Source organism: Lasiodiplodia theobromae, assembly GCF_012971845.1.
Source record: "Lasiodiplodia theobromae strain AM2As chromosome Unknown scaffold_9, whole genome shotgun sequence".
In the NCBI taxonomy this organism is placed as follows: Eukaryota; Fungi; Ascomycota; class Dothideomycetes; order Botryosphaeriales; family Botryosphaeriaceae; genus Lasiodiplodia; species Lasiodiplodia theobromae.
In genome coordinates this window covers 1,013,973-1,041,271 of record NW_023336585.1, presented here as the reverse complement: position 1 = coordinate 1,041,271, position 27,299 = coordinate 1,013,973, and the positions used below count along the sequence as shown (strand labels likewise).

General features: G+C 54.5%; 9 protein-coding genes across 9 annotated transcripts; 3 read left to right on the top strand and 6 right to left on the bottom strand.

Annotated features, from left to right (window-relative positions):
• Positions 1–1,522: 1,522 nt before the first annotated feature.
• Positions 1,523–3,431, bottom strand: LTHEOB_3732 (Concanavalin a-like lectin glucanase; the record flags this gene model as incomplete). The annotated part of the gene is made up of 3 exons (XM_035512688.1): positions 1,523–2,204; positions 2,295–2,975; positions 3,031–3,431. The coding sequence occupies 3 exons, from the start codon at positions 3,429–3,431 to the stop codon at positions 1,523–1,525; spliced, it is 1,764 nt and encodes a 587-aa protein (XP_035362820.1).
• A 723-nt stretch (positions 3,432–4,154) lies between these two features.
• On the bottom strand, positions 4,155–5,380 carry LTHEOB_3731 (2-nitropropane dioxygenase; the record flags this gene model as incomplete). Its single annotated transcript, XM_035512687.1, has 4 exons — positions 4,155–4,331; positions 4,389–5,117; positions 5,206–5,288; positions 5,338–5,380. 4 exons carry the CDS (start codon positions 5,378–5,380, stop codon positions 4,155–4,157), a joined length of 1,032 nt encoding a protein of 343 aa, XP_035362819.1.
• Positions 5,381–5,976: 596 nt separating this feature from the next.
• Positions 5,977–7,155, bottom strand: LTHEOB_3730 (Apoptosis-inducing factor 1; the record flags this gene model as incomplete). The annotated part of the gene is made up of 1 exon (XM_035512686.1): positions 5,977–7,155. The coding sequence occupies one exon, from the start codon at positions 7,153–7,155 to the stop codon at positions 5,977–5,979; it is 1,179 nt and encodes a 392-aa protein (XP_035362818.1).
• A 4,156-nt stretch (positions 7,156–11,311) lies between these two features.
• LTHEOB_3729 (Chromatin assembly factor 1 subunit A) lies at positions 11,312–13,347 on the top strand (the record flags this gene model as incomplete). Its single annotated transcript, XM_035512684.1, has 4 exons — positions 11,312–11,854; positions 11,907–12,828; positions 12,879–13,188; positions 13,242–13,347. 4 exons carry the CDS (start codon positions 11,312–11,314, stop codon positions 13,345–13,347), a joined length of 1,881 nt encoding a protein of 626 aa, XP_035362817.1.
• Positions 13,348–14,617: 1,270 nt separating this feature from the next.
• LTHEOB_3728 (Peptidase A1) lies at positions 14,618–16,184 on the top strand (the record flags this gene model as incomplete). The annotated part of the gene is made up of 2 exons (XM_035512683.1): positions 14,618–14,919; positions 15,002–16,184. The coding sequence occupies 2 exons, from the start codon at positions 14,618–14,620 to the stop codon at positions 16,182–16,184; spliced, it is 1,485 nt and encodes a 494-aa protein (XP_035362816.1).
• Positions 16,185–16,633: 449 nt separating this feature from the next.
• LTHEOB_3727 (Ceramide glucosyltransferase) lies at positions 16,634–18,333 on the top strand (the record flags this gene model as incomplete). The annotated part of the gene is made up of 2 exons (XM_035512682.1): positions 16,634–16,785; positions 16,839–18,333. 2 exons carry the CDS (start codon positions 16,634–16,636, stop codon positions 18,331–18,333), a joined length of 1,647 nt encoding a protein of 548 aa, XP_035362815.1.
• Positions 18,334–18,586: 253 nt separating this feature from the next.
• LTHEOB_3726 (uncharacterized protein) lies at positions 18,587–19,672 on the bottom strand (the record flags this gene model as incomplete). Its single annotated transcript, XM_035512681.1, has 1 exon — positions 18,587–19,672. One exon carries the CDS (start codon positions 19,670–19,672, stop codon positions 18,587–18,589), a length of 1,086 nt encoding a protein of 361 aa, XP_035362814.1.
• Positions 19,673–21,568: 1,896 nt separating this feature from the next.
• Positions 21,569–23,883, bottom strand: LTHEOB_3725 (C6 transcription factor; the record flags this gene model as incomplete). The annotated part of the gene is made up of 5 exons (XM_035512680.1): positions 21,569–22,157; positions 22,211–22,452; positions 22,502–22,816; positions 22,993–23,309; positions 23,364–23,883. The coding sequence occupies 5 exons, from the start codon at positions 23,881–23,883 to the stop codon at positions 21,569–21,571; spliced, it is 1,983 nt and encodes a 660-aa protein (XP_035362813.1).
• A 1,823-nt stretch (positions 23,884–25,706) lies between these two features.
• On the bottom strand, positions 25,707–26,637 carry LTHEOB_3724 (Peptidase aspartic protein; the record flags this gene model as incomplete). Its single annotated transcript, XM_035512679.1, has 2 exons — positions 25,707–26,040; positions 26,180–26,637. The coding sequence occupies 2 exons, from the start codon at positions 26,635–26,637 to the stop codon at positions 25,707–25,709; spliced, it is 792 nt and encodes a 263-aa protein (XP_035362812.1).
• Positions 26,638–27,299: the final 662 nt, after the last annotated feature.

Sequence of the window (27,299 nt, the reverse complement as noted above, 5' to 3'; positions counted from 1 at the left end):
CCGCTGCCCGAGTTTCACAGCAGAGGCAGTACCAGTTACAGCCCACCCCGTACTCCATGAAGGGGAGATAGAGTGGTAATGCAATCTTTAAATTGCGCAAATTTACATGCTCTCCTCCCCGACACCGAATCTGTATTTATCCATCATGAGCGGCGTATTTGCACAGAACACTCCATGACCAAAACCAACCATACGCTCCTACACCCTACTAATTCAAAGCTGAGATGCACAGAATCGCCAAGGGAAATTTCATGGCAAACATCTTAACCCTTTTTTCTTCACAAAAGAAAGAAATGAGAAAACAACAGCAAGGTATGCGTACGTGCACAAATCGTACTCACAACCACTGCCTGAACGTACCTTCAGGGCCGCTTCTGCAGAGACGGAGTTTAAGTGACAGAGCTGACTCATCTACTCAGACAGTCTGATCAGCACCTAACAACAGAAAGAACTAAAACGGTTTATACAGTCCAAGACACCGAGATCTCCGAGTGCTGACCCTCCTCGTTTCTCTTCTCAGCGCGTAAGCAAAGCAGGTATCTGATGAGGACCGGGGTTTGTTGATACCGTTATCACAACCATCCACCGGTACGCTAAACACTGTCTAAAAAGGCTGCATACACCGCGTATAACGTTTAGCTATCAATAACCTACCCGCCATTCATCATTTCATCATTCCACCATCAGCTCAACCGCAATCATCAGGAACCTTGTTGAGCGGAACAAAGAAATAAATCGAGGCCGACGGTCAAACAGACACAAAAACGGTCAAGGAAGGTGGGTCCCCTGGCTGGTACCATTGACCGTGAACCACATTTGCGATAGCAGTAATTTCTCGTGGCCGCTATCATCATGACGTCCCGCGTTACTACAATCATACCAGCCTTACGTACCACATGTCTCTAGACTATTATTCGCAACCCCCACGGTCCCAGTGAAGTTAGGTCGTCTCCCGATTCTTTCCGAGAAACAAAGGGAAAGAACGTTGGAGCAGAATTAATACCGCACACGCGTAACAACCACCACTGCATTCGGAGCAAGTGACAAAATAGCCGCAAAGTGTGGATTGTTGAATGGCGCGATCTCAGTTCGGGTACCATCTTAAACAGCTCTGTTGCTTCTCGCTACCCCACGTGCACACACAGAAAAAAAAAGAAATAGAGGGCAGCCGAAATTTTGAATCTATGTACCCGTTTAATTGATAAAGCCTTTGAATTCTCAGCCGATCGCCAGTCTTCTGAGGAAAAGCAAAGATGTTCTGAGCTTAGAAAGAAGTGAAAAGGGACCAGCCAGCTATCTAGCATTGGATCTCTGTTCGGCATCGAGAAGAGCAAAAAAGAAAAAAAAGCAAAGGTCTTTGTGCTGAGTCCTGTACTAGCAGGAAAAGGTGATGTACCAATGATTGACATGAAAAAAGAAAAAAAAAAAGGTTAACGCCAGTTTCCATCTGGCGTCTTTCTGTCATGAAGTCATAACCCTCGTTCTTTTTTGTTATTCACAGCTCATAAGACTGTGATTGTGCTCATAGGGCTAAAACAGCCAGAGCAATAAGGCCACTCAGCGCCATGATAGCCTCCCAGATGTGGCTTCCAGCAGGGGCCGGCGCAGCGGACCTCTTTGCGTGGGGAGCGGGTGCCGAAATTTCACTCCTCTCCTTGACACCGGCCGCGTGGGCACCCGCAGACACTTCAGCGTTGGGGGGCTCAACCGCATGCATGCCGTTGATGTTGTCAGGGCCGCCTTGAGAAGGTGTAGCGTATACAGGGACGGCCATGTATGTCCTCACGGCACTGAGCATGGTGCTTGTACACGTGGTACGAAGGGACTCAGGGCACTCTGTACCGCCAGATAGGCAACCAGTAGAGATGGTGGTCTGTGTATACCAAATGGTTGAGGTGGAGCGGACGAGAGTCGTCGCTTTCCTTGTTGAGTCACTGGCAGCGTTTTCGGCAAAGACACCCTGAGTAGTTGAAGATGGGGACTGGTTGATAGTTTTCTGGCTGCCACGTCCAATGGTGACGGTATAATGAATGATAGAGCCAGGGACTGTGGACGTGATCGTGACGCACTCTTCGGATTCACCATCCAACGAAGTAACGGTACGTGAACCCGACTCCTGATTTCCAATCATTATACGGCCACCAGCTCCATTGGGGTCCGGGCCTAGATCCGTCTTAGTGTCGCTGTCGTCGTTTGTCGGAATGCTACCAGGCGCAGAAAGTGAAGCAGCAGCAATAACTGAAGAGTCGCTAAAAGGCGCAGACGAACTGAATGAAGTCGTAGTAGGCACTGACCGTGGCTCACTGGTCATTGCAGCGTCCGGGTTGACTGTCTTAGACTGCTGCGGAACAGTATAAGACGGAGAGTCCTCTGCGGGTGACGAGGACGCGGTCGTAGCGGGGGTGGGCGACGTAAAGGCGGGCACGATCTCAGACTGCTTCGGAGTAGAGGAAGATGGAGAGTTCTTGACAGACGGCGAAGAAGCAGTGTTGGCAGGGATTGCATACGTCGAGGGGGACTCGGTCTCAGCAGGGCTGGAATACTCAGAGGTGACCGCAGGTTTAGCAGGTGCAGAGTCCACTGAAGAAACTTTGGTTTCAGTGGGACTGGAGTACTTAGAGGTGAACTGTGGTTGAGCGTGAGCAGCGCCCAAACGAGAAGCCTTAGTTTCAGTGGAACTAGAGGACTCTGAGGCGGCCTTGGTCTCCGTAGTAACCGAGTTTTCGGAGACAGGCCTTGCCGCAGTAGAGGACACCTCAGTGGAGAGTGCCTCGGTGGAGGGCGATTCAATAGAAGATGCTTTAGCAGAAGACGTCGAAGATACAAGCGTCAAGGGAGACTGGCTAGAAGTAGAGATAGGAGCAGCAGTGTAGTCGACCACACGGTTGGCAGTCTTGGGCTCACTATCGATCACGGACTTCAAGGTAGCCAAGCCGCCATTGGGCGCCGCCCAGGAGAAGTACATCTGGCCATTCCTAGTGCCGGTGTCAGCGAGAGGCCAGCGAGGTGAAATGAAGTGAGGCTACGTACCAGATGTGCTTGCACTTGGAGGCATCGACCTGGGTGACCTTCACCTGGAGGTGGCCGGTAGTAGCGCCGCCAACCTCCTGGCCAGCACCCGTGCTCATGTCGAGCAGGCCGTCAGAGCGGCTGCACTGGTCGATAGCGAGGAGGTACTTGCAGCCCTTGGAGCCGCAGACGTTGAGGCAGGCGCCACACGTGGACTTGTCAATGGCACAGTAGGAAGTGATGCTGTTGAGGTCGAGGCTGTCATAGCCCACTTCGCACCACGGAGGGTTGTACTTGCCGCGGCCGTCGGCCAGAGAAGGGTAGTCGTGTAGCGTGGCATCGGTCTCAAAGTTGAGCTGCGCCAAAGCAGTGCCGGCGCAGGCCAGCATGCCAGCAGAGAGGAGAAGGCGGGTTGGATGCATGGTGGGATGTGTCGCGAGTGAGGAAGCGCTCGGGGAAGTTGAAGGTCGTGAAGGCAAAAAAGGAAGAACAACTAGAGCCGGTCGCTGTGTGTGCGCTGCTTGCAGCGGGATGTTGTTTCAAAGAAAGGTCTAGATTCGCAAGGAGTGACAGCAACGTCCGGGAAGGTGCCTGGGTCGTTGACGAACGGCGGAAGGAGCGAGGGAACGGTTGCGGCAGACAAGAAAGGAAAGAGCACTGCAGTTATGCAGAGCGGTTCAAGTGACCATGGTAGTCACTCCACGTGGAGACGCAATTACATGCCTCTGAAAAGCCCTCACCTCACTCGAATCACATCAGCGAACCAAGCGGCAACCGCTCCGATGTGGTGTTGGTGGGGGGTTGTAGGGCAACAGCGCACCGTTGGTGCTGTGTGTCGCCCAGGCGCTTCGCTCGCCCAACTTACCCGGCGGCGGAGCCAGGCACAGTGCGTAAAATCCCGCCCCAGCCCGGCTACTGCAGGTACCATCTCAGTCCGCCGCAAACTCCCGCCTCTGCTAACAATCCCTGCAAAGGCTTCCAGCCGCTTGCGCTGCAAACACCCCTTTCCCGAAACCCGGTCGACACGGCAAACTCGCTTGATATGGCGCAATAACCTCACGACGTGGCCCAACAACCAACATGGGGAGAATCCTTACTATTGTTTCATAATAGAACGGCCTGGCCATGAAAAACACGCTCCGAATCTATAGCTTGCTCTGCACTTGTACCTGAGCCGGCTCGCTTGGTACTTGGCCATCCGCCACGTACAACGATGCCGCCTTGCTGAGTGTGTCTACAGCCTCGCGTTCGATGCGGCTGATCAGCTCGGCGCAGCTGGGGATGTCCTGAATCAGTCCAATAACCTGGCCCGCCGTCCAGACCTGCAAGCAACATGATTAGCGTCTGCGCGAGGGGCTTCGGAGTGAGCTTAAACTTACACCGAAATCCTTGTCACCGTTGATGAAAACCTGCCTGCCCCGCTTGCCAGAGACATACGGGCCAATCTCCTCGAACTTGCCCTCCTTGCTTTCCTTCTCGATCCTGGCGGCGTCATTCGAAACCTGGTTCTTGAACAGACGCGTGGTGTTCTTCCACCTCCTCATCACCAGCTGGGTATCCGTCTCCTGCGCCTGCACGATGGCCTCCTTGATGTTGTTGTGGATGGGCGCCTCGATGGTGCACATGAAGCGCGTGCCCATGTTGATACCCTCAGCCCCCAACGCCAACGCCGCCGCCAGGCCCTGTCCGTCGGCGAAACCACCGGACGCGATGAACGGCACCTCGAGCGACTGGCGGGCGCGGCTGAGCAGGATGAAGTTGGTGATGTCCGACTCGCCGACGTGGCCGGCACACTCGAAGCCGTCGATGCTGAGGAAGTCGACGCCGAGGCGGATGGCGGCCTGGGCATGGCGGATGGTGGTGCACTTGTGCAGGATGGTCACGCCCGCCGCCTTAAGCTGCTTGATCACCGGGCCTGGCGAGTTGCCCGCCGTCTCGACGATGTTGATGCCCTCCTCGATGATGACGCGGGCGTACGCGCCATAGTCCGGCGGCACCAGGGCCGGCAGCAGCGTCAGGTTCACGCCGAACGGGTTCTTGGTCATCGTCCTGCATCGGCGGATCTCCTTGCGTAGGTCTTCAGGCGTCGGTTGCGTGAGCGCGGTCAACTATGATGGTCGCACGAATCGTCAGCTACGGCTTGTGACTGAGAGAGCCTGTGCTGCTTCTCTGTGAGCTGGAGGAGGGTGTGCATACTAGTCCAAGACCGCCAGCGTTGCTAACGGCGCTGGCCAGCTCCGCATATCCAACCCACTGCATTCCACCCTGCACCACGGGCACTACTAGCTGTCAGCCTCGATCACATAGTTCGCGGAAATCCGGACGCACCCTTGATCCCCAGCTTGCGCGTAAGAGCGGTGTTGAAAGGCATCCTGAGAGTGGCGCGTCTAGGTCTGGTTCGAAGAAAAGAGACGGTGTCGTGTCGACAGAATCAAGAAGCGCTTCGACGAAGGCAGGAGAGAGGGCCGGCGAGAGAGCAAAAAGGCAAATCTAAGGACGATCTAAAATCTACAAGAAGGGTGCAAGTCAGGGTGATTAGTCTACATGGTGTTGCATCCGAGGGAGAACAGGTGTAGGGCTTATCGTCCCCCACAAGCGGAGGAACCGAGCGACAGCCGAGGCCGCTGCTCTTTCTGGGGTTCCCGCACGCGCCCCCTTCACATGCGCCGTCCAATGACTCGCACCGGACGACCCACCATCGCCGCCGACTGCGCGGGGTGCGGAGAATAATTGCATCGCATGACCCGGATATAAAGAAACATGCGAGTCTCTGCGCATAGCTCTACCGGGAAGGGACGGGAGGCTCTGTCACCTTTTGATGACCGTTTTCAGGGTCCCCTGTCGCCGGGTAGGAAGACAACACTACATCATTACTACGGACGTAGACAAGGAAGCTAGACCGCAAAACGCCAAAATCGAACCAAGACTCCAGCAGACCGCCTCCTTTGTCCACAGAGCAATGTTCTCCTATTCTCCCAGACTATACGGATCAGCCCCCCTCTCCACCACACCCTTCGCCTTGCCAACCTTATAATTCCTCCCCTTCATCAAATACACAAGCGGGCTGGGAACTCTGAAGTTTGACCAGATCCCCACGCCACCCCTCTTCGTGCATGGCATGAGCAGCGTATCCTTTGGATTGGGCGAGAAGTGTTTGTCAACCAGCTCCTCCAGGCGGTCCTGCAAGCCGGTGCCCTCGCCCGCCGGCGGGTACTGCAGGCGCAGTTCATGGGCGATCAGGTCGTTGCGCAGGTTGTGCATCAGCACCGGCATGGCGTCGTATACGTCGACGGTGCGGTTCCTGCTGTATGCAGCGCAGTCGCCGATGGCGTAAACACGGGGCCCGACGCCTGGCTGCTCTACGCGTAGCGTCGAGGGGTGCGTCGCGACGTAGCCTGCAGCGTCGACAAGTCTCGAAGGCAGGAACGACGTGTTGGGTTTGACCCCCGTGCACGCGACGAACACGTCTGCTGTGATGGTCGTGTTGTTGTTTAGGTGGCACGCCGTCTGCCCTGCATCCGCCGCCTCCGTCGCTGCGATCAGCCGGAGGTTGTGGAGGATGTGTACGTGGTTGTGCTGCAGCTTCTTCTCCGCCTTGCGACCTAGTTTGGGCGTCAGGCTCGGTAGCAGCCTGTCATGCCCGGATACTAAAGTGATGGTCTTGGGTTTGGGAGGGGGGTCGCCGGCGAGCGGGTCGGCCGCTTTGTATAGCCCAAGCCGGGCGAGGATGGGCTTAGAAATCGTGCCGTTAAAGCACGCTGCGAGCTGACCTGCCGTCTCGACGCCAGAGGCGCCGCCTCCGACGATGACGATGCTATCAGCGGCGCGGAGCCGCTTGTGGAAGTCATCTAGTGCGGCCAGCGTCTGCTCGTGGGGACCATGGAGAGAGAGAAGCGGCGAGTCTGTGGAGCTCCCAGTTGCCAAGATCAAAGCATGATAGACCAGGGTCTTAGTCCGCGCTGGAGTCTTTTCCGTGCTGGTGCTACCAAAGGACTCATGATGATTCGGATCCACCGAATTCGGCCTGGTTGTCAGTGTAATGCTGACTTGTCTTTGAGCTGTGTCGATCAGTCCAGCTGTTCCCTGGATAAAGATGAACTCCTCTGGTGAGTACTTCTCGAACCCTTTCATGACTGGCGAGAACATCGTATCGATTGGTACTAAACTGGCCGATACCAATGCCCGAGGAGCCGCAAGATTCCAGTAGAGATGACTCGACGGTGCTACCAGCACAACTCGGTACTTTGGTGCCCCATCGAACGTTTGAAGATTGGGAAAGACATTCCTGAGGAGATTGTGGGCAACTGAGAGACCGGCAAATGATGCACCAAGGACCACGACGTCAAGGGTATCCTGGTTGGCCATGTGTGCAAGTTAAGACGATCTTCAAGTACGAACCGAGGAGTCAATGAAGGATGAGAAGCAGCGTGAGGCTGGCTGTTACATGATCCACTCACAGCATGCATGCTGAGACTTATGGAGAAACAATGACAACGAGCCCTCGTTGTAAAAGGCAGTGTCAGGGACGCACTAGTCTGTTGCCGGGAGCGCTTTGAGATATGTAGCGTGGCTACGGACGATTGTGCAGTGAAGTCATGGCTGAGAGAGAGTGAAACAAAGGATCGAATGCACCTGAAAGGGGTCATTGTTGTCAGCCAAGCTGCGAAAGCGACGAAGAGTTGGCTTGGCAGCTGACCATGCAGGCATTAACGAACATATGCAAAGCGCATGGTCAAAAACGAGAGAATATTGGAGAAGCCTGTGCATATGGTTGTGCCGCTGTCGCTGTCTGCTGTGAAACTGTGTTACACACTACAGATGGGTACTGGAACCGAAGGCTAGCGCGAAGAATAACAGAGCCTTTTGACAGAGGGAGATAACTATGGCCCAGCAATTTTCTTTGCAGATAGTTGCTGCGACAAGCGTCTGATACAGTGGACTTGAAAATAAATTCACGCTAGCCTTCGGTTGTAATTCCCTTCTGCAAGCTTTGCCCGAGCTGATGCCCGTTACACAAGGAAAAAGGAAAGAAAGAAAGAAGAGCTGCCACGGGGAACCAACCAAATCCATAAAACGAGCGTCTAGAGGATGGTGAAATCTGGCGAACGCAAGCGAATAGTCAAAATGAAACGGAAAGGGTAAAGGAAATATCTGCTGAATTTCCGACAGCTTGAGAGAAACAATATTCGTTCCAAGATAAAGCAAAGCTCACGATCGAGCATAACGCTGAATCTGGGTTAAATTGGTAGGAAGAAGATTATGGCGGTCACTTGGTCCAGCTGTCAACTGAGTGGTGTAGGCTAGAAGCACTTTCACACCTCTATACTAAAAGTCAGTTATATACCGAATTGCTGTCTGTTTACATTGCCTACACTCAAAATCCATTCCCACGGGACTTGGCGGCGGTTGCGGGGGTGGCGAAGGCGGATCTTCGCGGGAAAGCTGACGCAAAGCTGGACCGTGTTTGATGGAGCGGTTAAATCCCCTGGTAGCAATTGACTGAATTCGGTGGGCGTTGGAGGACGCCATTCGTACGCCAGGTTGAAACTTCCTCGTTCCAGACGCCGAATGCCAATGAGAGATGAACATCTCAACTCCGTTTTGACTTGAAGGAGTAAGACTTTCCGGAGAAAACATCGTGGGATTTGAAAGAGGTATTGAGAGACAATTTCGGAGATGGTAGAGTAGATGAGGCATAAACGAAATTAGGAGGCACGTAGCTTACGTTGCAAGGAATGCTGTCGCCTTTTCTTCCGTTCCCACAGCTGGTATTTAAAGTGGATGGACGCGTGGAAGACATGTGGGGTTACTTGGTGGAATGAGCAAACACATCTCTGAGCTTTCAAATCTTTGATGTATAGAAATGGTCGGGAAAGGAACGGGAGGAAGTCTTCTACCGTACGGCAGGCGCGCATCCAGTGAAAGACTGACGATGGAGGCAGTGCCCTCAGGAGATGTAGCACAGCAAGCAAAGTCCCGGGACTGAGTGCGATCAAAGTGATACAAGGTCGGCGATAGAACGCCCCATGGGGTACGCTGTTAGCAAGAGCAGTGCTGCGCTGCGCATCCGTTCCCTTTGTGGGACGTGAGAATAGTTTGCTGCAGAAAGCCGATTGTTGAGTCAACACTCTGCATGAACGCTTGGTCGCGATTGTGAAGCAACCAATCAAAAACTGGGCTAGTACTTAGAAGCTGCCTCGTAGGCTGTTATTATTAGTAGAACGGGAATTCGACTCTGAACTTAATGATTATACCCAGCATCCAAACGCCTCTACCCAGCAACAGTTGTTCCATAAGCCGAGCAACTCAAATACCTCGGTGTTTCGAGTAGCAATCGAGATCACAAATGTCGTCTACTCGCGACTGAAGAAGTTCGTAAACAAATGAACTTAGCCATGGGCGCTCAACTGGCCCAAAAGCCAGCCACCAAGGCCGCCATCTTCGGATTCCAGCAATTCAAGCTCCGCCTTCAGATTGAGCATTAGCACAACCTGGAGCTCTCTTCTAAGTTCATTTTGGGGGCCATCCTCCAAGCAGGGTTGCTTGCAGAGCATTCGTGAAGCCTTTCTGCGGTCTCGATACGACAACGAGAGAAGTCCCTCGCTTTGGTGAACATTAGCTGTTTGTGGAACCTCAGGCTCAACTGCCGATAATGAAAAGATATCCACACTTCTGACACCAAGCCATCGTATGCTGGGTACTTTTATCGAGTTGCCTTCATGAGCCAAAGCGGTGGAGCCGTATTTGTACGTGCACATGATGCTCAATCCATCGGGATCCAAATCGACTAGAGCTAGAATCGGTATGGTCATATTGTCGGTGGTTGACGCGGCGCTAAGTCTGTGGAGGAAAATGCGTGTGGATAAATCTGGATAGCCCTTCCCCTGCATAGTTGGTGAGTACAATTTGTAACGATCAGAGCTAGCGTGAGCGACAGTATGCAGATGGATATTCTATCGTACCGTGACCATGACACTCTCATGCCTCAGCATTTCCCAAGCCTTTGATGTTGCAATAGAACGGAAGGCAGCCTCGAGAAGTGTTAGTGATACGTATGCGAACAAAGAGTCGAACTTGCCTCTTTCTCGACTACAAGTACTAGTTTCGCTGCGGTCTGTATTGTGTCTCCATCCTCGATGCTGGGTATAAGGTGGCCTGAAGGATCGTTGAAATTGTGGACAGAGACACCGTCGGCTTTCAGGACCGTCAAATCACCGGTTACAAGCCCCTTCGCGGCTGCGCACTGTGTAATTGTTACAACCCAGCGGAGTTGTGCGTGGGAAAGGATGCGTACCACATTAAGCAATGATCTCGAGGCCCCAAAGGTGAAGGCAATGTCGTCCACGTATCTGTCTACTACCGCTTGGTTTCCGAAAAGGGCCGGATGCCGGTAGTAGATCTCCCTGACACGACGTGAGCAATGCAAATGTGGGACGTGACGAGCATAAGCAGAATTCTAATGGACAAATTGCGAAAACTACCGTTTGGATATGACACAGTCTGTGACGAGAGCTTCATGAACGATCTCCAAGATGCGCATCAAGACAGCTAGTCATGTTAGTGCAAGTTGATGTTGCTTTCTCCTAAGCACATACTAAATCTCCATGCTTCTTCGGCCGTTTTCCCCGGAAAGCGTATGAGTCTGCTGCGTGCGACGCCCGTGGTCTGTGCCAGGGACCGAGATTTCAGAAACAAAACAAGCGAATCTCCACTGGTGAGAAGCACGTCAAGCATAGAGTCAAAGACGGATTCGATATCCGATATCACGCGTTCCTTGTCCCGAGAGGAAGAATCAGCAAGTGCATCAGCTGAAACATCAAGTTCGCACATGGACGTGTCTTCTGTTTCCGCAAATAGATCCTCATCAAGCCATTGAGAGCCAGTGGGATCCTCGTCGTGTGCAGCTGGGTGATCGGTGAGTGTGATGTCCAAATATTCATCGGATGTTGCCCAGAGAGTAGATGCTGTAGCGGTCAGTGACTCCTCGTGCGGGTCCGGAGATGAGTTGGCATCAAAAAGCATGCCATCGTCGAGGTCCATCTTCGACAAGGTCCCCGCGGCGGTGACAGGTGAATGGCGGGGCGGAGATCTGCGGGCGAAAGCGCGGCTCTCGTTGGCGCGCGACGCGCACGGACCGTTAGGCGGCCGGAGACGCGTCTGGGTCGCGTTGGCGTACTTGCCCTTTACCTCATCCTCCGAGCCATAGCAACTTCCCGCCTCGCAAATACTTGGATTCTTTCCTGTCTCTTGTACCCTTCTTTTCGTGCACCAACGTCTCGGCCATCTGACGAGATTCGGCGCAATGGCTGACGCTCTACCTCAAGCCGCGTCCCCATCGCGGAAACGGCCTGCTCCAGACGATATTGACATGTCCGACGTGCACGCAACACCCGTCAAGAACCCGCCCAGTTCCCCGCAAAGCTCGGATCTATCCACGCCGAAATCGATTGCCTCGCCCGACCAGAGTCCGCTACCTCAAGGCGGCATTGCCCAAGCCAATTTGTCTCCCGCTCCGAGCAACCTGGCATCTGCTACCGCCGCCGCTACTTCTACATTGAATTCCTCAACTACCGGTGCAACACCGGCAAAGCGAAGGCGGCTAACGCCCCAGGAAAAAGAGCAACAACGGTTGGATAAGGAGGCAAAGGCGAAGGCACGCGAAGAAAAGAAGCTGCAGAAGGAGGAGGAAATGCGCCAGAAGGAGGAAGCTAAACGGGTTAAAGACGAAGCCAAGAAGCTGAAGGATGAGGAAGCCAAGAAAAAGAAGGAGGAAGCCGAAGCCAAGAAGCGCGAGAAGGAGATGGAGAAACAGAAGAAGGCAGAGGAGAAGGAGAAGAAGGCAAAGGTGTGTGCATAGATCACGCTTGATAAACTCTGCTAACTTGGTTCGTCCCTAGGCTCAACCCAAGCTTAATCAATGGTTCACGAAGGGGGGCGTCAACACCACAGAGCTTGCGCATAGACGAAAGTCCATCTCAGCCGACCCGGGTGAACCTGTTGCCAGTCCCTCTAAGCCTCCCTCGCCCCAGAAGAAGGTCCAGTCCGATTATGAGCAAACGTTCCTCCCGTACGAAAAGAAGATACATGAAATTTTGGCACCGCAAACGCTATTCTGGGCAGACCGAAGCGACACAGACAGAGAGGCGGCCATTGCGAAGCTGGACGAGATGGCAGCATCTGGTTCGGAGCAAACTAAGCAACAAGTGCTGGATCTGCTCGAGAAACGCGACTTCGTCACACTATTAGGTGTGCCAGCTGCAGAACAGGGGAAGAGGGGTGTCAAGTTTCCACTTGTGAGGGATGTTGTTGCTCGTCTGCAGGGCTCATCGGACCAGCCTGTTGATCTGACCGAAGAGTCTTCAGAAAAGAAGATGCGGGACCTTCTTGACACCCTTAAGACCATTCCTATGAAGTATATCCACTTCACTGAGGATGTACGACCGCCCTACTGCGGCACATTCACCAAGGTCCAGTCGGATCGAGAGTCGCGGAGACTCGCGATCAATCCTTTCTCAAAGAGTCTGCCTGAAGCCAACTACGACTATGACTCGGAATGCGAATGGGAAGAGCCAGAGGAGGGAGAAGATCTGGATGCAGAAGACGAAGAGGACCTTGAGAGTGAAGGAGCAGAAGATCTCGAAGATTTCCTTGAAGATGACGATGAAGCGGCACACAGCAAGCGTCGTCTTATCACGGGAGATCTAGAGCCGGTTTCCACTGGTCTTTGCTGGGAAGACAACAAGGGAGTGCTGAGGAAGGCGGACGGCTCTGTTGACTCTAATGTGACATTGTCGGAATATAGGATGGGTGTTTTGCTCGGTGGGTTATTTCCCTCCTCTCTTCAATAACCTGAACTGACACAGCAAAAGAACCGACGCCGATATCCATCGACCCCTTCTCGACAGCTTACTGGGAGACGGAAGCGCAGGCGGCATCAAGTTCGGGGGCCAAGGACGTATTCGGCATGATGCAACCCCCAAGGCTACCACTCCACGCTCGCCCTGAAAATGGGGCGAATGTCGGAAATGCCAAGCTTCCTGCGAAGGCAGTGAACGGCACGGCTGGAGCTCCAAAGCCGCCAAAGAGGACGATCCCTGAGGAGCTCATTGGCGAATTCAAGAAGGCGGTCGAGGGGAGCGATCTGACGAAGATTGCCTTGATCGAGGCTCTCAAGAAAAGGTAGGGTTTGAAGAATTTTAAGCTAGCATGTGAAGGTTAACCGACGCAATCAGATTCCCCAAGATCCCGAAGGACGCCATTACGAACACACTGCCACTAGTCGCAAAGCGTGTTGGGCCCAGCGCCGCGGAGAAACGGTGGACTCTGCTCGACACATGATTGCCTTCGGATGACGACCGCTCAGCTCGCAACTGACACATGCATCGATGATTACACGACCCATGGTTCCATCATGCAGTACTCACCACGCGGGGGCGAGAGGGGTTTGTGTTTCTCATCGGTTCTGTTATCGCCAGAGATTTGTCCATGATAGAAGATCTAAGTCCAGCCTTGCGGTGTCGCAAGAGAGCATGCTAAGCTTTGTAAGCTTACCCGGGTTGCTGATCATAGTCCAAGGCTGCAGCCATACGCGTCATAGCACGACACGGTGGAACCGGCGCGGACGGAAGAGGTGTACGCGTCTTGTGCAGATTTTTCGCGCATAGTGCTATCAGCGCAGTAGAGTCTACGGTACGAAAGATTTGCTATGTCTCACAGAGAGCGAAATGGGTATGCGGGGGCCGATTTGCGGGGTGGTATATCGAATAGCAGCTATTTTTGCTCTGACGTTGGATGCCGACACAGGCGTGCCTCGTTGCCAGCCGGTTTCTGCCTCGAACCAAAGACGGAAAAAGCGAATATTGCGGAGGAGGGTGTCGGAATGCATACAGGCTATATGTACGCCTGTCGAGATAACTATACATAGATACCTTTTCGCCCGCACAGCATTATCGGTGTTCAGCAGAACACGTGATGGTACTACGCGCTGAGTCTATTTTTATCGCCCACCTACAACGCTGCACTCCAACCCCCATCCCCACAGCCGCAAGAGACGCGCCTAGGCCCCCAGCGAGCTAGCGACGGCCAATCCGCCGGCTCGGTGGACAAGAACGCCTATCACGCGCCTCTCCGCAGGTGGCACATTTCTGATTGGAGCGCCGGTCAACCTGCGTCTGCTACGCCGTCAGCAGCCGCTGACATGACCTCGCGCCAGCATTGTACAACCATTCGTGCTTCGGAAAGCGGAGAAAGGGATGTCTCATCTCACGCTTGACTATGGAGCGGGTCCGGCGGGCACATGCTTGGTATGAAGACGGCCTATCAGCGGCGAGGTGGCGGCATCCAGAGTGCTGCGGCCCTGATGATGAACCCAGGTTTATGTGCCGATCTGGGTCCTGCAACCAGAGGAGGCAAAAAGTGTCAGCCCAAGGCCATGTGGGCACGAGCTAAATGCGCTTTATACAGCGGGAGGCGCTCTCTCGGCAGGGCGGATTGCGCTTCCCTCCACTGGTCTTTTTTTCGACTTCTGACCATGACTACTCCTGCTTGATCCTTCCTCTGACTGTGGCTTTACTCTCTCAGGAGTCTGACCAACATCCAGCGGCGCAACATGATGCGGCCGCTACTCACTCTGTTCTCTAGCGGCTTGTCCCTTCTGCCCGCCGCTCTTGCTCTCAACTGTTCGATACCGCCGGTATATGTCGACATTCACATGCGCGCCGTGCATGGCACAGGAGTTCAACAGTATGGATCGTTCTTGGGAATGGGCACGCCGGCGCAGAACCTATCCTTATGGCCGTCGCTCACGCAGAATGAGACGTCAGTAGCTTCGGACCAATTCTGCGAACACAGCAAGCTGGAGAACTGCAGAGACAATACTGGTGGCATAGTCGATGTCACCGATTCGCCAACGTAGGTATCTATTATTTTCAATAGTCAAGGGTATTTTCATTAGTCTGTGTTGGACAAGTGCTCGCATGCTGACTGGGAGCAGCTGGCAGCAAGACGACAATTATCAATCCACAGACTTCACCGAAACGGCTTTCAACGACAGTTTTGGAGGCCGCGATGTGATGCAAATGTACACTCACTATTTCCGCACGGATCCGGCGTGGCAGACGCTCCTGCCCGGCATGCGCTTCACCATGGCGACGGACGGCGATAAAAACCCGGGAATCCTGGGGATGGGCCAACGATCAACCATGCTACAGCGCCTCTTTGAGGTGGGCATGATTGCTGGCCGGACGTACGCGATGTACATCGGCAACAGCTTCGATCGAGCAGGCGGGATGGCGATAGGCGTCAACACGTTTGGCGGCTACGACCCGCAGCGCTTCACGGGCGAGGTGCACAACTACAGCATGTCGACCAGCGACCCGAATCCGCTGCAGGTGCGCGTCAGCGACATCGTGCTGGACGACCCAACGGGAACCATCACGCGGAACGTGTCGCTCTTCGACCGCTCGCGCTTTGCCAACCTCTCCGAGGGCTTCGACGGGTTCGACGCGCAGATCACGACGGACCAGTTCCCGTTCCGGCTACCCAAGCAGGTGGTCCGCAACTACAAGCAGCAGCTCGGCGCGGTGCCGTCAGACTACCCGGACGGGTCGCTGCGGCTATCCAGGCCGTTCAACGGAACCATGACGATCGTGCTATCCGACGGCTTCCGGGTGACGCTGCCGCCCGAGATGATGTTCAACGTGTCGGGCATCTCACCCGTCGCGGACGTGTCGGCGGAGAATGATAACGACGATGATGCTGACGATGATGCGCCGTTCCTGCTGGGCTCGGCGTGGCTCACGCAGGTGTACGTGATGCTGGACTACGAGAACTACTCGTTTCACCTGGCGCAGGTCATCCCCATGCCCCTCTTCAACCAGCCGATAACATGGTGCCCGCGCACCGTGCCGCAGCCCGCGAATGCGCAAGGCGGGCACAGAGGGTTCGCGGCGAGAGGCCTGATTGGTGCTGTGTTGGGCGGCGTCATCGGCGGGCTAGCGCTGATGGCTGCGGGATTCTGGGTGTACGTGTGGTGGGTGCGACGGCAACTAGAAAAGGAGGAGAGGCGCATGTCGCAGGATACCATCGAGATGACGAAGGCCGATTTCGAGCAGGTGCCGAGTGAATATGGCGCGAACGACAGGGCGCCTTTGTGGCAGCAGCAGCACCAGAGATGAACCACGATTTTTGTAATGTTAGTTAGATACCATTTCCTACTTGAAGCTTTGCGTTTCCACTGTATTCAGGAGCTTATCCGGCGCTTCCGCAATTGGGTCTTTTCTGTATGGTGTCTGATGACTTTCGTGGAGACGATGTAGATACAAAAGCAATATCAATCTGTTCGCTTTTCACTGCAAGGTGCGGCAAAACCTTGTCGGATCCTCCGCTGAAATTAGGAGCAGCGGCAAGCACCCCGAAGTGACCGACAAACTTTCACAGCGACAACATTCATCGCTCCCATCTCCACTCATCAAGTCAGTCGGTGTGGAGAAGAGCGAGTTATATCCGGAGCTCGGCAGTGACATCACCGTCTGGGCGCCCTCACCACCTCCGATCCCAACTCCGACTCTGGTTCGACAATTTTGGCCCGCACCGGCAGCGATTTCCCAAGGCTCAGTAGCTGCGGATGGTGAGCATCGCAGCAGCCAAGGAAGCTGCGGCTTCCAATGTCTTGCCAGATGAAAGCTCGCCGTTCGCGCCCGTCGAGGTGCTGGCGACCATAGCCCTCGTGTGGTATGTTGCCGTTGTCGTGGTTTGCACCGTCGGCTACACCCAACTGTAAGTAAGCACTCCCGCCCGCCCGCCAGCGCCTGCTGACCCCGTCCCCAAAGACGGCGATGGTATTCGTCTCCGCGTCCAGCCGCCTTCTGCCTCACTCAGCTCCCGCCCGACGACATCCCTCATGTCACCGTCATCCGCCCGGTCAAGGGCCTCGAGCCCAGCCTCTACGACTGCCTCGCCGCAACCTTCCGCCAGACGTACCCACCGCAGAAACTCACCATCTACTTCTGCGTCTCGTCGCGCGATGATCCTGCCTACCCGACGCTTCAGCGCCTAATCGACGACTTCCCGTCCTTTGACGCGAAAATTCTCGTCGAGACCGACGATCCGCTGCTCAATGGCAGCGCCGACCGTGACGATGCCAGCCGCCCGCCCATGGGCCCTAACCCCAAGATCCGGAACATGAGCAGGGCATATCGCGAGGCCAAGGGCGACATTGTGTGGATTCTCGACTGCAACGTGTGGGTCGGCCGCGGCGTGTGCGGCCGCATGGTCGACACGCTGTGCGGCTACGGCGGCCGCAGGAAGAACAAGTTCGTGCACCAGCTGCCGCTCGTCGTCGACACGGACATGGTCCCGCTCGGCGAAGAATCGCAAGGCCTGTTGAACGGCGACGCGAATGGGCACGCCCACGTCGCGTCGAGCAGCACCGCCAGTCACGAGCTCCGCACGCCCGCCGACCAGTCCCGCATCTTGCAGCTGGGCGGCGGCCGGCTGGAGGAGCTGTTCATGTCGTCGTCCCACGCCAAGTTCTACACAGCCATCAACACGGTGCTCATCGCCCCCTGCATCGTCGGCAAGTCCAACATGTTCCGCCGCTCGCACCTGAACGCCCTGACCGGCCCGCTCCCGCAGCACGCCGAGGGCATCGACTTCTTCTCCGAGAACATCTGCGAGGACCACCTCATCGGCGACCGCCTGTGGAAGCAGCAGATCCCCGCCGAGAAGAGCGGCGAGAGCTGGGGCAAGCACGCCATGTGCTTCGGCGACCTGGCCATCCAGCCCATGGCCGGCATGAGCGTGGCCGAGTACGTCGCCCGCCGCGTGCGCTGGCTGCGCGTGCGCAAGTTCACCGTCACCCTCGCCACCCTCGTCGAGCCCGGCACTGAGTCCTTCCTGTGCTCCCTGTACGGCGCCTTCGCCGTCACCACCTTGCCCTTCTTCCGCGACTCTTTAGGCATCCCCCAGACGTGGACCGCTTTCTGGGCTTTGTGGTTCGCCAACGTCGCTGTCTGGTGCTTTGTTGACTGGACGCTGTACCGCAAGCTGCACTCGGCTCACAGCATCGAGGTAGACGAGTGTACGCCACCGTTCGCGAGACCGCCGAAGACGCCGAATGGCACGAGAAGGCCGTTCGGAGAATGGTTCCTTGCGTGGTTGGGACGAGAGGGCCTGGCGTGGCCCGTCTGGGCGTGGGCCGTGTACGGCGGCGTCACTGTGAAGTGGAGGGGGAAGAGATTCTGGGTCGGGCTCGACATGAAGGTGCACGAGATCAAGGAAAAGGGTGACGAGGGTAATGAGAGGAGGAAGGCGAGGAGTGATTGAAGCGCATATTCCCGTGAGGAGTGGGCATGGTTCGGTGACGGAAATGAAGCATATTCGGTGGGTTCTTTCACATTTCCCTATCATAGCGGCATTGCGAGGCGCCTATTTGCTTCTACCAACAGCATGAAGAAAAAAAATATCAAATACATCATCCAGGAGACGAGAAAATTCAGGTATCACATCATTATCATCACTGTTATATACAAAAGCCTTCCTAAAAACGCCAACGTCTCGAAACATCACTCTCAACCCTTCACTTACTGAACACCCGCTCCCTCCCCTTTCCCCTCCCTCTCAGCACCCCCTTATCCTTATCACTGTTACCCCTTCGCCGAAGGAACAAAGTCTTGACCAGCCGTCCTCGGCCTTGCTTCACATCGTTGTTCTTCCGAGATGTTGGTTGCTTGTTGCTGGCAAGCAGCAAATCCGTGCTGGGCCGAGTCCTCGTCTCACCCCGATCGTCATCGCGACCACCGTCGCTGCTCCTAGCGCTGCTGCTGCTTCGTCGGCCGGGAGGAGGTGGAGTTGACTGACGGTTGAGGTGCTGGTCGTGATGCTCCTGCTTCGGCTTCGGCTGCGGGGCGTGTAGCACGGAGTCGGTCCGGGCGGTGCGGGTAGTAGTAGTAGTAGCGGGAGTAGTACTACTCGGAGAGGCCGTTGCGTTGCGTAGGTGGGAGGATGATGGAGAGGCGGAAGCGGAAGCGGCGGAGGAGGAGGAGGAGTAGGAAGATGAAGAGCGAGTGCGTTCACCCTTCCACTCCTTCTCCATGTCTCCGTAGCGGCCGACGCTCCCATCACGGCTCGACTCTCCCCTCTGCTGAACCCGAGGAGGCACCGCCGCCTCCTCCCTTTCTCTATTCTCCAACTCTTCGCTCCTCCTTCTCCTCCTCCTCTGCCGCCTCCTTCCCTCATCATCATCATCATCATCATCCCGTCTCAGCCGCACCTCCTCCCCATCGTCGTCGCCGCCGCCATGTGCCCCGGACATCAAAACCCCATCGTCCTCATCCTCGTCCCGCTCCCCTCCTCCTCCTCCTCCTCCTTCTTCCTCGTCCGCAGCGCTCCTCGGCCGCGACGAAGCTGCGGACGTCGACAGAGACATTCGCCACTCGCGGTAGTCGTCGACGCTCATCCGGTGCTTGGCGGCCAGCCTACGCTCCGCGTCGGACACGGTTGCGCGGTTGCGGCAGCGCTGCGGCACGGGTGGGCCCAGCTTGGCGAAGAGGAGGAAGCGGGAAAGGAGGGATGCTTTCTTGAGGGGGGGTTTCTGGGGTGGGTTTTTGGTGGTGGTTGTTGCGGTCTGCTGCGGGCTAGGAGGTGGGGTGGCGGTGGTGGTCATCGCTGTGGTGGTTGGGTTGTTTGGTTGTGTTGCGGACTTCTTTTTTTTTTTCGTTTTCTTTTTGAGTGTGTGAGTGGTTGGTTTGTCGGTGGCTGATGGATGGGGTTTGAGTTCGAATTCGTATCGAGGCTGCAATTGTAAGTTTCGTTGCCAGGATGCTTTCACCGGTCGTTACGGTTTGGCGTGGGTGTAGTTGAGGGGACAGCTGGGATGGTGGGTCCAAGTCTCCTTATATTTTGGGCGTGTTCATAGGACTATCGCCCGGAGTGGTAGTTGTTGGACTTTGGCCCGCGGTTGGCAAGACCCCGTTCTCCGCCGCCTTCGTCTTTTCCAAATCTCCCAGCTTCTCTTTTCGTCGTCGCTCCTTCTTCGCCTTCTTCTTCTTTTTCTTTGGCTCAGAAGGGTTCCGCCTGTGCTTTCCGTAAGGCGAGTAGAGGAAGCAGCGAATCAGAAGGCGGAAACAACCTTCGATGGGGTCTGGCATTTGGCAATGATTGAACGAAAGACCGGTGTGATATATGGTCAAGATTCCGACTTCGCGGTACCGGCTGCAGGAGACAACAGCTGATCAAGCACGGACTCTGCAAAATAGACTATAATAGCTGTCCCAATTTTCCTGCTTCATTTTCGCCATATTTATTGTTCCATTCACTCTGGATGCCGACCTCGGATGTCCGGATGCCGCACCACCCGACGGACCCGCGGCTTCACTTACGTCACTGCTCCCGCGTTTCGACTGGCCACCAGGGCGATTTGCGCATCATCAGACCTTTTGTCTCATTCGTTCCCCCAGCAAATGCTAATACTGCTGCCGCGCGGAGCCGGATGGTGGTTGTGTTGGCGGATAGTGGCGGGAGCATGGGGTGAGCGAGGAGCGGTAAAGTATGACCTGGGCTCAAGGGCGCATGAATCCTATTTGCTCGGAGACCGGAGAGCTTTCTTGCCTTGTGTGCTACGTGGCAGTCGGACACCGAGGACTCCCGAAAGAGCTACACGGATTTTCCAGCGAGCTGATGGAAAAAGCTTGTTACTACTAGGATGGTTGGAGTGGCGCTTGTGCTTCCCCCCGTCAGGGATCTAGTATTGGAATGTCCCCGTGCAGGCAATACCTTGTCTGAAAAAATGTACCATCAGCAGCTCTGTCGCTCATGTGCTCGTGTTAAAGAAATATCTTGTTATCACGCCCTAGATAGCGGTCATGAGTCCCGCCACCAACAGTGGTCATCATTTCGACGATTTACTAGCTGACTTTGGATGCTGATAAATATTAGGTAGTTAGAGATGAAGAAGCTGAATGCTAGTGCAGAAGAGTCTAGTTAAAAAAAATGTCTTGTGGGAAATTCGATACAGCTGATAACTTCGTGTTATGGGAAGATGAAGCAATTGTCCGCAGCCCAGACAAAAACGTAGAATCAATAATGATACAGTTAAGTCCAGACGATAGCTTCTATTGCCTATATTGGCCAAGTGCCCTTCCGCATAAGGAAAGTTGCAGGGATGTATGTACTCGTATTCGACCCGAGGTTCGCGAGCTATCAATTTGAGATAGAATAGAACTAGAACAACTGATGATCGAAACCGACTTTATTTCTCCAGAACGCCATATTTCCGCGCGCTTTTGCGCTTGAGATGTTTCAGTTAATCAACATTAACAAACGACCGAAGCCTCCTCCGTTTTTAGAACAAGAGGTCTTCTCAACTTAAAGTTGACCCTTTGTTTAAAAGAAAATAGTATACAGAAAACAGTGAGCGGTGCAGATCCGTTCCTTATGGTGATAGTACAGACAGGGAAAGCCAATTGTCTCCTTTCCGAAAATTCTCCGTCGTGCGCCATATATATTCGCGTGTAATGCCATTCTTTTCCCCCCCAGACCCTGATGTTCCATCGTGACTCGTTTAATTGATGTTAAACCCGCCATCAAAATCAGTCCAGTTCGTTCCCTGTCCGAAAACATCGCTTCCAAGCCAATCAAGACTTGGTTGAACATCGAACAATGCGTTGAGCATCTCTTCACTTGAGCTCGTCCGCCCAGAAGTGTGGATATCCTGTGCTCCCAGCGATCCAGCTCCTGCAGAAGATGCATCTCCGTGTAACATGTTGTGTTGGAACCATGAACCAATCGATGCCCCAGATTCGGTGCCTGGTCCAACCATGGGGATTCCACCATCACCAATGACGCCATTCTGAAACATTTGCTGCGGCCTCTCGAGGCCGGAGGCTCCATTGCTGTCAGTCTTCTGACCGGAGCGGGGATTGGTCCGGGAAGATTGCGTCTGGTCCTGTGCGCGTTGGATAAGTGGGGCACAAAGGCCCACGAGAGTGGCACAGAGTTTTTGAAGACGCTGGGCAGAGGAGTTGAGATTCGGAAGCTCCATGAGGATGCTGGCAAACTCCTTCATGAGCTCAAAGTCGCCGGCATGGGAAGTAGCGACAACGTTGCAAAACAGGACAAAGTAAGGACGGAGAGGGTAGTAGAGGACCGTCCTGGCGGTTGTTAGTATAGCAGGGATAGTGGTCATCTACTACTGCACACTAACCATGGTAAGAAAGAGGCAAAGGTCTTGCCGTTCATGCACGCATGAATATGGGCTCTGAGGTTACGAAGGGCGACGAAAGCTCTCCGGGCATGGTCCAGACACTCCTCCCGTTTGATGGGGTCTATGGTAACGCCGGTGTCGAAGCGAAGAATGATTGTCATGATGGAGTGATAAACAAAGTCAAGCGAAATCCATTCGCTCATCAAAAAAGCATCCGAGGAATGGGGTGGGAAGGCTCGAATCTATCGACGGTGAGCTTGAAGTCATGGCTCTAACAGCGATGCTACGTACTTCAACTATGTGCTTCTGGATTTTGTCCATTTGGCGCTTCAGTGAACTGATGGTGGCTTCTTTGCGCTGCGGAGAGTTTCCTTGGGCGGGTTGAAAGTGCAAGTCGCATACGATTGTAGCCTGGACTTTTGCGAATTGGAAGAGGATCTGTACAAATGCAGTGAATGGTCGATCGGGTTCAATAGGCGCAATGATGTCCTCGGGAACATCCCAAATTGGCATGGTGACAGGTCGGCCAAGGCTCATGGCCAGGCCTTTGTCGAAAACGTAGCTCCACAGAAAACAGGCTCGTAATTCTTTGCTTTCGGATGAAAGCTGGTCATTTGGCGGGGCGCGAGGTTGGCTGTGATGTAATCCGAGAGCAACGCAAACACGACATGCGCTGGCGGCCATCATCCAGCATTTGGAGGTATCGCCGAGTTTTTGAAACAAGGTAGTCTATCATTCATCAACCACTGCCAGTTTCCCTGTTCGGCAGACGAAGCACTTACGCCGGTTAGAAGGGCCTGCAGTAAGGCAAGGGAGGGTGTGCCTAGGACTCCGATATAATTCATGGCATTCAGTGCTCTTCTCAGATAGTCATCCTTAGACTTCTCAAGAGCGCGCTGCATATCGTCGCTCTCTCCATACTCGGGAAGGTGCGAGAGGAAGGTACCGGCACAGGCATTCACACAGACCGAGTACTGGAGCAGGGTTTGCTGATCTTCGCTTTTGTTATGCAAAGCTAGAACCATTCGCTCCAGCGTTTCTCGCGAGATATAGGTCGAAAACTCCAAGTCATAGGCAGCTGGGTATATGCGTTGGGATTCTGGGCAGGGAATCAGATTCAGCGAGCTAGCATGGAGGGTATGGTGTTGGTTACCCGATAGTATCATGTGGAAGAATTCAGGTGATGGTGAAATCAGACAATCAGATATTTCAGTTGCGCATGTGCTGGTGTCAAGGGCGCGGCGCGGCATTGGAGGGTGCTCCATTTGGCCGATAAACTCCAAGGCTGCCTCGAGGACGGAGCGGCGGTCGACGCCAATGGATCGAGAAGCGTCTGCAAGCTCGCCTTGGATGAAATTCTGGGCTTCGATCTCCGTGGCCGTGGCAAAGTCGTGGTCAGGGGTCTTGGATACAGGACAAGAATTTTCCGTATTCGGTTCTGTTTTGGGAGATGTCGTGGGGCTTTCCAGCCTCACTCTTTTGGCTGGCCTGTCTTGTTCATTGGATGGACTGGAGCCTGCCTGACTTCGTGATGGAGTGTCTTTGACAGTGGCGTTGTCATTCTGGTCGGCAGGAGATGTGGAATCTTCCTCTTCGCCAACATTCTTGTCCTTTGACAGAAGGGATGCTAAGCGGGTGACAGAGGATTCCAGGCGAGACAGACGGTTGATCATTGATTCTGTTTTGCCATCACTAAAGCAGGTTAACCGGGACGAGTGGGGGCGGGCGAGGGAACATACGCTCCGGGCCCAGCAGACTGGCGCGGTCTGCCAACACGTTTGGGGCGGGTCCTTAGACATTTTGCCTTGGAGTCGACACAATTGCCGCAGGGGTCATTTCTGTCGCATTTGATCTATGTTTGGAGTAAGAGGAATGATGCATGGACGTCAGAGAAAAGTGGGTACCTTTCGGGCATAGCATAGATCGCACTAGATTGGTGTTAGAAGGGCGGGAGGCGAGGCCGAGCTCCGGAGCAAATGGTGCCTTGTGGCCTGACGCAAGGCTGAAGGAGCACATACAGCGGGATGGGTAGGCTGTCCGCTAGGGACGAGCATAGTAGCCATGGCCTCGGGCTCAGGGACGCTGGGGGCGGTGCTGAGCTGACGCCGCTCGCTGGGGAGTGTTGCGGTCGCGAGCGGGCACCGTTGGACGGAACATTCGAGGAGCGCGTCGGGGGGCGGAGAGGCTGAAAAGGTCGCAAAAGTGTAAGTTGTAGGTGGAGACGAAGAAGTAGATGAATTTGGAGCGGGCGGAATTGGCGAGGATTGGCTGGAGCTTGTCGTGCCTGCCGTTCGCGCTCTCGGTCACGCTAAGGCCGCTGGTGTCTGACGCATCGCCCTCGCCTTCGGCCTCGGCCTGGAGTCGAGAACATTACTTCTGACAACACCCTGTCTTGGCACCTTCCCTATGATGAGCCGCTCGCGTCACTCTCCATCGCAGCTCCAGCATCCTTGCGCAATCGAGTCATCCACATCGAAATGTGCAACTTTCGTGTTGCTGCTCAGGCTCAGGGTGACCTCTCTGTACTCCCCTGCAGTTCGGCCGAAACCTTATTGTCCAGTGTACACCAAAGCGCTCGATGCTCTTAAGCATCGGTGCCCACATGCCCACCGAGAAGTTTCCGGAGCGATATGCTTCAAGGCTTGGCTCATTCATCTCCAAGTCTGTGAACTGCGTAGGGATCCGCGGGCTGCTGCGCTAACAACCAGAAGCGCCTCGTTCATCTTGCAATGCGCGGATTCCGCGGGCTCCTGCGCTAAGAGTCAGCGAGGCGCTTCGTGGGATTTCAAAGCAACTTACCGGCGTGAATTTGAACCGTCCCACCGCCCTTTGAGAGGAATAGAATTTGATGCCAATGTCGCACCCGCAACACAACCAGAACACGGCAGCAATACAAGCGTGCGAAAGAAAACAGCGCATAGCTTCTTCTCACGGCCATAGCATGACTGTTGGAGAAGACGGCTTCACTTAGTTTGCAACTTCTCAAGTCTGCATTATGGACAGACGATGGCCATTTAAATACTCTCGGACGCTACCATTTCAAACATCAAGGAGCGGAGCAAAGCCATGATCCTGTGATGAAGCCGCCATTCAACCTCCACCACTCCTTCGACGGGGGGAATAAAAATGCCCAAAATGCCCGAAGTTCTCGGCTTCCCAAACCGGCCGGCTCCGATCAAAAATAGACTAGCCCCAACCAGTTCCACCAATGACAGCACACCTGTCCTCAAACAAGGAAGCAGTCACTCTTCCACCTCGAAAAACTTTGACTATCCAAACATCTCAGACTGCCCTCGGTCACTGGCGCTGCATGTCAGACGTTGGGTATGGAACGAAGCAATCTGCCATTCACTGACTCTAACCAATCTGGCCATCATCTCACTTCACTGAACACTTCCAGTACGTCTTCGCCTCTCGCGCTCCGCTCACCATGAAGTCAACTTGTTCCGTCACACGCTTGGGGTAGAAAGATGAGGAATTCACAGCCGTGCGTCGACTACACCACCTTGTGTGCTCCGTTGTCTGGATCCAACTCCTGCGAGTCCGCCTCCTTCGGCCGAATCTCCAAAACTTCGGTCGAAGCAACTTCGTTACTGGCAGTAACAAATAGCAGAACAACCTGACAAGCATAACGAGGATCACGAGTCACGACGCCGGCGATGCCAAAACCAATCCCCAACTTGGCCGCGAGAGATAACCTTGAGGGATGGAAACGACCCATCGTGTTCGGCTCAGGGTCCACTGGGACCATTTGCTGTTTTGGCATCGGGCCTGCGAATTTTGTCTGGCTTACGTTGAAGATGCGTCCCTTGTAGTCGACGCCGAGGTACCTGCAAGCAACCGTCAGAACCCTGCCACCAAGAGCTGGCCAGGTACAGACCTACACTTTTGGCAGAAAAGTTGGTCCAAGTGTACACTGCGTACTGTTTGTAGCAGCTTGATTCGTTGCTGTGCTTAGTCATGATTTACAGCTCGCCGTCAATTGCCAGGTCGAGAAGACGTAAGACAATAGCCAGGACAATACTTATTGTGCTGATGATGATAATCTGGTATTCTCCGTAGTGCAGCAGGAAAATCAGGAAGCGGGTGCCGAAGACGATGCCCACGTGGGAAGAACTGAAGACGACGGCGCGTATAAATGAACCGGGTGGCGTGCGATATAAGAGCTGACCGTGGCGGGTCACAAAGAACGAGATGATGAACGCTGCACACACGCCTGTGCCAACGACGGTGAGGAATAAAGCTGTCAAAGCTCGAGCGACGGGAGTCATGCGTAGGTGTCTGTTGTTGTTATTACTGTTGAGCGGTTGGGCTTCCAGCTGGAGGTCGTCGGGTATGTCTTGGAGTTGAATGTAGATGGGTGGGTGAAGATGGTATGGTGGTGGTTCTGAATCGGACAGCAGAGTTGGTTTTGGTAAGGGCTCCATGACGGCTGAGTCTTGATGAGCAGGTGCGGTGGAAGTGCAGGTAGGCGCGGGTGGTGGCTCTTAATAAGTGGGCGCGTCGCGAAGGGTCTGCAGCTTCCTCACTTTCGCCCAAGCTGTACCACGGGACCCCCGCCTTTCCGTTTCTCCCGTACCATCGACGTGTTTAGCATGTTTATCGTCTACGCCCCATTATTACATCTAAACCCCAATCCTGGGATGATACCGCCATTCTTCAAGCCGACGAGGTAGCTCGGCTGGGGTTGCTCAAAAGTGCCGAAACTGGTCGGCATGACTCCTAACGGGAAGCCACCCATGAACGGCTCCATCTTTGTGATCCCTGCGACGACCTGATCGTCAAGAGTCGGCCCTCCACTGTTCTGCACAGCTACAGTCCCCTCTCGCAGCCGATAGCTAGTGTAGATTTGTTTTGTGCTCATGTCATAGGCAGTTGAAGCTATCGTCCAGACGTGTATGTAGAAATTTTGATTCGACATTCTCGTCCGGACTATAGCTTCACATGCCCACATGTGCTCTTTTTCTAAGGAAGAGCTGGGGTATAGTTACGCTATATTCTAAAACCCTGCTATTCTTCGCGCTAGCCATCGGCTGCAGCACCCCTCTGTAAGCTCACTGTGTCGTACCCGAATTGTGCTCTCCCTTGC